Source organism: Belonocnema kinseyi, chromosome 9 (assembly GCF_010883055.1).
Source record: "Belonocnema kinseyi isolate 2016_QV_RU_SX_M_011 chromosome 9, B_treatae_v1, whole genome shotgun sequence".
Lineage (NCBI taxonomy): Eukaryota > Metazoa > Arthropoda > Insecta > Hymenoptera > Cynipidae > Belonocnema > Belonocnema kinseyi.
The window spans coordinates 40,098,866-40,108,761 of NC_046665.1; the positions used below are offsets into that span (position 1 = coordinate 40,098,866).

Here is a 9,896-nt window from a genome sequence, read left to right on the forward strand (position 1 = left end):
AAGTCTACGACATCGAAAGAAGCCATCGACAGCTTGAAAGTTTATTTTTCATGCTACAGTAAACCAAAAAATATTGTATCAGATAGAGGATCGACCTTTACTCCAACGGAATTTTCCGATTTTGTTACAGAATTTGATATAAAACACATTTTAGTTGCTACAGGCTCGCCTCAGGCAAATGGACGAGTCGAGAGAGTAAATCGAACTCTAAAACCTATGTTAGGAAAATTGTCAGACATTGAAGTTGGAAAAAAATGGACTAAAACCCTATCTGAAATTGAATTTGCTTTTAATAATTTAGTACACATAACAACGGGAGAAAGTCCCAGTATTTTATTGTTTGGTATTCCTCAACGAGGTAAAGTGCACGATCCTATAGCTGAATTCTTAATCAATGATGTAAATTGCGAAAAAAGAAACTTAAAAGAGATAAGAGATAAGGCCAGTAAGAAAATGATTGAAAAACGAAATCAGGTAATAGCTCAAGCCAATAAAAAGCGAAAAGGCGCAGTAGTCTATAAAGTGGATGACTACGTCATGATAAAAAATTATGATAACACAGTAGGTATTTCTCCAAAAGTAATTCCACAGTTTAAAGGTCCTTATCAAGTGACTAAAGTTTTACGTAATAACAGATATGTTATTGCTGATATACCCGGTTTTCAAGTTACTCAGAAAAAATATGAAGGTGTTTGGGAACCAGCAAATATGCGTTTATGGCGAAAGAACATCTCTCCATTGAATAACTGAATTACTGCATATTTCCTTTTAAATATTGTATTGCTATTTTATATTATGATTATTTCCAATATGTATCTACGTTTTATACTGTATTTGATATTTATGATTTCATTATGGAAGAATTATCCAAAGCACTTTCATTGATCAAAAATGAGTCCGATAGCGAATCTGGGAGGCAGTCTCGTAAGGAAGATGTTGACGAAAATAAATTGCAAAGAATCTTAGCGATGTACGTGGATTTAGGTATGTCGAAGAGGAAATACGAAAAGCTAACAAAGTACAGTGAAGAAATAACTGGCAATGATTCATATCCGCCGTATTTAAAGATCTCCAAAGCGAAAAAAAGCTTGTTATCCAGGAAACGGTAAGCATATAGAGACATCTAATTTAGGAGCAAGTGTCCATTTCATAAGTTTACTGGGTCATACAGTTAAGCGAATCTTGTTACAAATGATAAAAGATGATCTCGCTAATCTTGTTGGTAAAAAACTAGTGCTCTTTGGAAAGTGGGGTATGGGCGGTGCTTCTGCGCATCAGATGACACGGCGAAAGTGGTCAAAGAAGAGTGATGATGTGGATGCAAACGATGAATCTTATAACAGTGATTCTGAGAGTGAAGAAAACACCTTCATCTGTCAATTTCTGTAGGATAATTAAATTTAATTTCATTAAAGAAACTGATTCTCTTGTAAAGAAAGAGTACAACTATCACATAAAGCTGCTGGAAAAAGTTCGTACCTATTCCATTGGTGTCAGTGGAATGAGTTTTGATATCAGCTTTGACTTGAAGTATACGATTATTGATGGAACGGTATGTAATATTCTAACTGGACAGACAGCATCTCCTCGTTGCAATATTTGTGGAGTTGGATCAAAACATGTTAACAACTTACCATATGTAGCTAAAATTCGATGCAAGAGGTTTAACAGTTGATGTGGTGAAGCAGGGTTATGGAACAACAAATACCGGAAATGTTGCCCCTTCCTTTTTGTGAAAAGCTAAATCGGTTGCTAAAATAACCGGTTTGGATCAAGATCTGATCACCAGATTCTACGATATATTACAAGTTATAACGTGCGGAAGGATAATTAATTGTGCGAAATTGAAGACTTACTGTTTGGAAACCGCTGATCTTTGCATAGATCTTTATCCTTGGTATAAAATGCCAACATTAATACATAAGTTGCTTATTCACGGAAGTGATATAATTCAATCTTTTGAGCTACCAATTGGTTGGTATTTAGAAGAGTCGCAAGAGGGAAACAATAAAATCTTTAGAAAAGTTAGAGCTAATAACAGCAGAATGTCTGACAGACAAATGACGAACCTAGATGTTCTTCATCATCTTCTGCTCCATTCGGAGCCTTTGATAAGCAGTTATAGAAAACCAGAAAACCTCTGTCAGAAATGGCTGAAAGCATGACAATCTGCAAGGAGTGAGCTCGATTCTTACTTACTGAAGCATAAATGCCTACTTGAAAACGGCCCTTTTCAGGTCCACATAAGTCAAAAATGGCTGAGAGTATCACAATCTCCAATAAATAAGCTCGATTTTCACTCACTGAAGCACGAATGGCTATAAACAATATGACAGCAAGGATTCTTTTGCAAGACATTTCAAATTGATTCCGCAAAAAAAAATCAAGCCTATAAATGAAAAAATGGTCAAAATATGCAATTGTTTATAAAAATTGTTTAAATAATTATCAGTTTTTGTCACTATTAAAAATATAATAGCAAAGAGTCTTTTGCAAGACATTTCGAATTGATTCCACAACAAAAATCAAGCCTATATATGAAAAAATGGTCAAAATGTGCATTTGTTTGTGAACATTGTTTAAATAATCAACACTTTTCGATCACTATGAAAAATATTACAGCAAGGTGTCTTTGGTAAGACATTTTAAGTTGATTCCGCAAAAAAAATAAATCATATTCATTGCGAATCACGAAAAAATGACTTTTGTGAATTAATTTGTTTATAACATTATTAAAAATTTTTGTTGTTACTCTAACCCACTGGAAATTATTTTTAATTACTTATTAAATTGATTTATGACATTCTTTAATAAATTTGAAAGTCTTAGAGAAGATGGTATCACGGAAAAGTTTAGCAACAAAAAGTTGTAATTTTGTTGTTAAATAAAAAATTTACGTTAAGTCGAATTAAAATATCCGCAAATACGTGTTATAACTGGAAGCCTCACGGTAATTTCTAAAAAAAGAAACATCAAAATCTGTTAGGAATTGCACTATCGTTCGATATTGGATGTCCGAAAATCCTAGTAGCCTTTGTGAAGCATCTTACTCATTCCAGATTTATATTTTCCGATTTCAATATCGATTTTCCAAGAATGATGTTCAAGGGGGTCCCACAGGGAGGGGTGCTCAGTCCCTTATTGTACATTCTCTACGTCGCCTGTGTTACCGAAGATCTCCCAGAAAGCGGTTCGGTTTTGGAGAAGCGTTGGATTTGGATATCTCTCTTTCTAAAACTGTTCTCGTTCACTTTAACAACCAAAGGATAGCCCCCGGAAATGCTGAAATCACTATCGACGGTCACACTATAAAATCAAAAAATTTGGTACGCTTTTTGAAAGTAATCTTTGATTATAAATTGTCCTTCAAACTACAGGTAGAAGCTGTGAAAAAAATGTACTAAAGCACTAAATATAATCAAATTTTTACGCGGAACGTGGTGGGGCTCGGACCTAGTGACTCTAATCATTTTTTACAAAAGTTGTATTCGATCCATTATGGAATATGGCTCCTTTGTATATCTTTCAAATAGCAAACTCAACTTTGACAAACTCGAGAAAATTCAAAATTCGGCCATACGTTTTGCCCTGGGATACCGCATTTCAACTCACGCTAACATCTTACTTGCGGAATCTAAACTCACTTCAGTAATTCACCGCACAAAATTTCTCTTTCAATGCTACTTAGCCAAAATTTGCTCGAACAGCAGCTCGCTCACAAATGCAGCTCTTTTAAGCTACCTTACTGCATTTGAAAAGTATGGAAGGGTCCATAATGACTATTTCTAGGAATGCGTCTCGTCAATTAGAAACATGAAAAATAATATAATGGATCACATAAACTTCCATGTACGCACAAAGAACTTTAGTACACTTTATAACTTTATATCGGTCGACACCAAATTCGGCCTAAGTTTGAAAAAAGATATTGATGTCAACTATGCAGTTGAAAATTTAATCAGTAATAAAAACGCCATGGAGATTTTCACCGATGGTAGCAAAATAGCAGATGCCAACTTTGTGGGGTCAGCGTGTTTTTGTCCCAAACTGAACATCACTATCAAAAAAAGTATCTATCGAAAAGCATCTATATTCACCACAGAATGTATTGCCTAAAGCAACGCTCTCGACATAACAAACCAAAATTCTGGCTCCAACTTTTTCATTTTCTCAGACTCCCTGAGTACCTTGCAGAGTCTCCAGAGCAACAAAATCAAAGTCAGAATTAATCCCTACATTCTTGAAATCAAAGAAAAATTTAGTCAGTTCATCTCCTCGAAGGAAAATACAAAGACTATTAGCTTTCATTGGATTCCTTCTCGCAGAGGGATCAGAGGAAATGAGGAAGTTGATGCTCTAGCCAAGGCTGCTACTTCTTCGAACAGTTGTGATATTTCTAAAATACCTTTTACCGATTTCTACCAATTCTTTAAGGAAGATTCCATAGTAAATACTCGTATCGCAAATGAAAAGTCAGCACGGTCAAAGGTGTTACTTATTTTGCTTCATATAATTCGAACCACAAGTCTCCGTGGTACGCCAATAAAAAGTTGAAACGAAAATTCATCACGACCATTAACTGTTGCCGAGCTAACCATTACAATTTAGCAGGCTCGCTCTCTCAAATTGGTTTCATCGATGATCCTAAATGTAAATGTGGCCATGAACGAGAGGACCTGAACCATGTAGTTTGGCAATGCCCTACTTATGACTCTCAAAGACTCAAACTAATCAAAAATCTGAAAAGGAAAACGAAAATAAACGCGCCTTACTGTATGGAAATGTTCATCGCTGAACTAAATATCTCTGCCTGCCTCCTCGTATTTTCGTTTCTAGAAGAATGTAACCTCGATATCTAAATTCGTCTTTATTGAAAACTACTTAAATCTGCGCTTCATTTTTTTCTGTCTGCTTTATAATTAGTGTAATCATACTATGTAGTTTTCATAAGCCCATATAAGGTTTATTACTAATAACTTAAGACAAACGCAGTTTATTAAAATATCTGCAAGCGGCGAGAATCCAACGCACGCACCGTAGGCAAATAAGTCGAATGCCTAATCCCCATAGCCACGATGTCACGCTGAATGCGGTATCATAAATGCTTGACGGCATTCATCCGATACTTTAGAAATTAGGAAAAAAGGTTTTTGAAGCTCGATTTGTCATATATGATTTTTAAACGTACTTAAGTGATTTCAAATTAAATCTCGGTAATTTTTTAAATTTGTTCTTTTTTAAATTTAAGTATAATTAAACATAAGAACATTAATGTACTTTTTTGCACTCACAGCTGTATTATCCGTTTTAGCTGTTGAGAGCTTTACAAGGTCCCCTCGAGAAAATAATTAATTGATAGAAATTATTTTAAAATATATCTTTATGAATAAAGCTTTTTATCTAGTTTAATTAAAAAATATAGTGCTAAAAAGAGAGTATATAAATAATGTAAGACAAGTATCACACAACAATAACCTGTCGACGGCCTGTAGAGGGAAAGCCTAGATTCTTCCAACTAGGAAATCTGGCTGCGGCCTCATGAGAGCCAATATTTAGTTTAGGCATAAAGAGGCAATTTCTACCCGGGATAGGGCGATGGTTCCTAAAATTACTGCTCTTGTAATCTTGCTCTAATTAACGATTTTTCAAGAAACATTTTTTTATTTGTTCGGACAATTTGTGTTTAAACCGTTTTAATTTAAGAAATATGTCTATACGAGGCCCGCTCGTAACAGGCTGAAATTCATGTCAAATGTTCATCCTAAGATAGCAAAAAACTACCAAGAATTTCAACCTAAAAATTGCATTTTTCGGAAGTTATGGATAGGGAAATTAAAATAAAAAAGGTGGCTTTTCTATATAAAACCGCTTGCCTGATTTTTATGAACAAAGTCTAGATTAACATATTTTTTCCCTGAACTGATTGGAGTAATGCTCCATAGTTAAAAATAATAAAACATCATTTTTGTATTACCATATGGAAACCTCACATGAGTACACACACACAGTATATTGTTATGACGTACGTTCCTCAATCAAAATAATCTGTATGGTTTCAGTTGTAGGCAATGAAGCTAGCATCCTAGGTAGAAATACACCATTGGCCCAGTACTGGCCCAGTACAGCCTGCCGGAGTTCCAGTACCTGCTGGCTGTCTGGACCAGTACATTCATCAGCTTACGACTGCATATGGTCCGAATATTATTTATAATTACAAAAATATAATTTTCAAACTATTTGTTTAATTTTAACACTCACTATTTCTATAATCTAAAGATATAAAAAAGGGTATTTAAGAAATATATAATAATTGACTGCGAGTATTTTTTCAATACATGTTAATGGCACTGCTTAAAATGAATAAGCTACAGTTCAGAAAAGTTAAAGTACCAAATTTTGAGCTCTCTTTTTCTAATTATTTATTTTTACGACGTTATGTAAATGTAAAATACACGAACTGTTAACAAGAATATCAATAAAATAATTATTAAATAAATAATTTAAATCGACTACAATTTTTCTTCGTGTAATATTTGATTTTTTCCCGTTTTAGACCATTTTAAAAGTTCTGATAATAACAATTAATGAGCATTCAAAATTTTTATCGACGGTACTTAGAAATTTTACCACATTGCGCAACAATTTTTACATTCTCATCATTTATGATAGAGAAAGTATTAGAATTGTCGGAAATTTGACATCACACTTTTTCAACGAATCTCCACGTTTCGAGACCCCCTGAATCCAAAAATCAGGTTTTCACGATGGCGTCTGACTGTCTGTCTGTCCGTCCATCCGTAAACACGATAACTCCCGAAAAAATGAACAAATCAAATTCATCTTTAGCACACTTTTTTTAAGTCCTAAAAGAAATGACGAGTTCGAAAACCAGCCATTTTTGATAAAAATTCAAAAATTGAGCGCATTTTGAAAATTTTTGAGACCACTTTTTTCTGAATTTAAAAATTCTATGTACGGTCATTTATAGTATTAAAAAGAACAAACAATTTATCCCTATAACTTTTTTCGGTAAAAACAAAATTATCAGAGTTATAGCGTTTTCAAAATTTTTTTAATCAACCGAAAATCAAAATTTTAATCCGAACAACGCACGATATGAAAAAAAGTCCAGAAAAGAAAAAGATCTCTTTTTGAAAGCCCTACAAGATTATCATAACCAGTTTTTACATTTTCTTCAAAAATCGAAAATTCAAATTTTGATTGCACAACAAATAATGGAAAATAAAAAATTCCGTTTTGTGGACAAACTATGTAGGATATGAAAAAATATCAATCAACAAAAATGGTTATCCTAAAAAAGATCTACAATTTCGTTAAGAATCACTTCTTGATAGGACGCATACTTTTTGTTTTATTCGTGAAAAATAACGTTGAAAAAAAATAAAACAAAAAAAATGTGTAGAAAAACAACGAAAGTTACGAAGAAAAAAATCCAACAAAATCCGTTCACAATTGTCTGTCGGAAATCGAACGCGCAGCGAGAATGTCACAATGAGAATGTGTACCTCAAAGCCTACAGTGCTTTGAGAAACTTAATCTTTGACTATACTTAATTAAGTAGACAATTTAGAATATGAAGACGCATATAAATACTGCCATCTAAAAGAGATCTTTTTGATAAAGTTTTTTTCAAGCATTCCAAATGCAAAGAATAAATATCCGAGCGCGAAGCGCGAGATTCGACCGTCGCGCGCCCTAGGCGCGCTCAAACTTGCGAACGAAGCGAGCCGCGCGATGAGAATGTTCCCACGATGCGGGCAGATTTTTTTAATAATAATTTTCTTTAAACTTTCATGTAACGTTTTGCTTTTTAGGTGTTTTAGACTATTCTACAACGATTAAGACATACATCCAATGTAATTTTTTCAGAACACTTAAAATTTTTCATGAAGGTGAAACTTAGAATATTTTCCTCAAAAAAAGTAATAGAAAAAAATGTTTTTACCTTAATTATATAGTCAATTTATCGTCATTTAAAAACACCCTGACAACATTTATAGACGTGTTTTTTTTCAAAGTCTATTTTTGTAGTACTGGCATAGTGCCGCCCTGGTCGTGCAGCCAACGTTCTGCCAACACTGGGCGAACCACCGGCTGTCTGTACTGGTGAGTAGTACTGGGCCAGTACTGCGCCGGTGGTAAACTCCGGCACACTACCGACATTTCCACCTGGAATGATCTGCTTTTGGATCAGATGTGCCAGAACTGATAAAATGAAAAACTATTCAATTTTCATATAAAGAGGTAAACACAATAATTTTAACATAATTGTCTGCGAAGCCTAAATACATGTTTGAGACTCTGAAAACTTAATCGCACAACAAATTGCCTGTATTGAAGCAACTTTGATTTAATGTAAATATGTACCGTTAAAATCGGCGTTTCTCTTCTGCAAAATTTATATCCCATTTTCATACAATATACTGGACGGGGCTCTCGCGAGCGCTGCCATTCCTTTTGCGCTGCCGTTCAAGTTTAAATCATCTTAAATCGCATTACCTTTTTTTTCCATACATTGGACGAAACAAGTGTGAATTTTGAAATTTTTTTTATTGTCAAGTACAAAATCAAAACTATTCCAACAAAAATTATTTTTAAATTTTCTTTATGCTTTATATTTGTCTCTCAAATACTCAAGACAACTGTGCACTCTTTTCATGCTATTTTTATTTTTATGTAAGTAAGTATATATTTTATAGAAAATATCGGTATCATCATTTAATAATGATACGAGATTTAAGATTACACCGAATCGATTTCTTCTAAAAGCAACGAATGCTTACAGACTCATTTAATATAATATATTATTCACTGAAAAGCTTTCACATTTCCCTATTACATACTGTTTTATTGGATTTTAATTTATTATTAAACAACTTTTTGTACGAAAAGAACCTCTGATATATTTTTAAATAAAATCATTTGCGTTTATTATATTTGTAATTATTCGTAAAATAAACTTTTGAAATGTTGTACAAATAACATATGTGTCAAATAGTAGCAAAAAATCATTATTTTTTATTTTTCCCAATAAACTTTCTCTACCATTTTTCAATCAAATGATCAGTTTCCGAGAAGAGAATTTTCCTTTCACACCTTTATATTATATTATAGATACTATACTTATAGGATCCGATGTCCATGATTCTGAACATTTTACCATGGTTGAATTTAGAGATCAGAATAATTTGAACTCTAGTTTTGTGTACAACAAACAAACAGAGTCATAACTATTGAGTAATTCGAAGATAAAAATAAAAATTATTAATAATACATTAGGTATGAAAATAATAATAAGGCCGCTTTCTTAAAACAAATTGTTTTGGAAAACAATTTTTTTTATTGTAAAAATTATCATGCAGTGGAGATAGCTATTGTTAGAAAATTGCAGCAAATATTAGTCACTTCTTTAATATCACAATATTAATGCAGTTGAAGCCACTATTCCTTAACAATCTATTGATTCATAATGGTAGTCTAGGAAAAAACGTCAGGAATACTGAAATTGATTCATTTGAGGCTTACTGATCATCGGCTGAATCAGTATCCTGTGATTAAATACAATGCTAGAGAAACCTTCTTTTCGATGACGTGTTAAAATTCGATTCTGAAGTCATATCACATTTATAAAATCATGGTTCATGCTACTTTCGTGGTCTCACAATATTTAAAATACCCAGTAAGAAGCGTTGAATAGAAAAAATTAATATTTTCAGATTTCAGCGTAAAAGTGCAGATTATTCTATTATTTTGAATGCGCGATTTTTCCATCTGCCTAAAATGTCATTATAAGAATAGGATATCTCAGAAACTAATTTATTTCTATTTCCATCACGGCCGCCACATAGGTTCCTATTCCCAAAAAGAGAACGTGT

At 33.2% G+C, this 9,896-nt stretch overlaps 1 protein-coding gene across 1 annotated transcript; it reads left to right on the plus strand.

Moving 5' to 3' along the window:
• The first annotated feature begins 216 nt into the window (after positions 1 to 216).
• Positions 217 to 750, plus strand: LOC117180495. Its single transcript, XM_033372992.1, has one exon. The coding sequence runs from the start codon at positions 217 to 219 to the stop codon at positions 748 to 750; it is 534 nt and encodes a 177-aa protein (XP_033228883.1).
• Positions 751 to 9,896: the final 9,146 nt, after the last annotated feature.

Coding starts and splice junctions, on each gene's coding strand:
- LOC117180495 (XM_033372992.1), top strand. CDS start 217: ATGTTAGGAAAATTGTCAGACATTGAAGTTGGAAAAAAATGGACTAAA.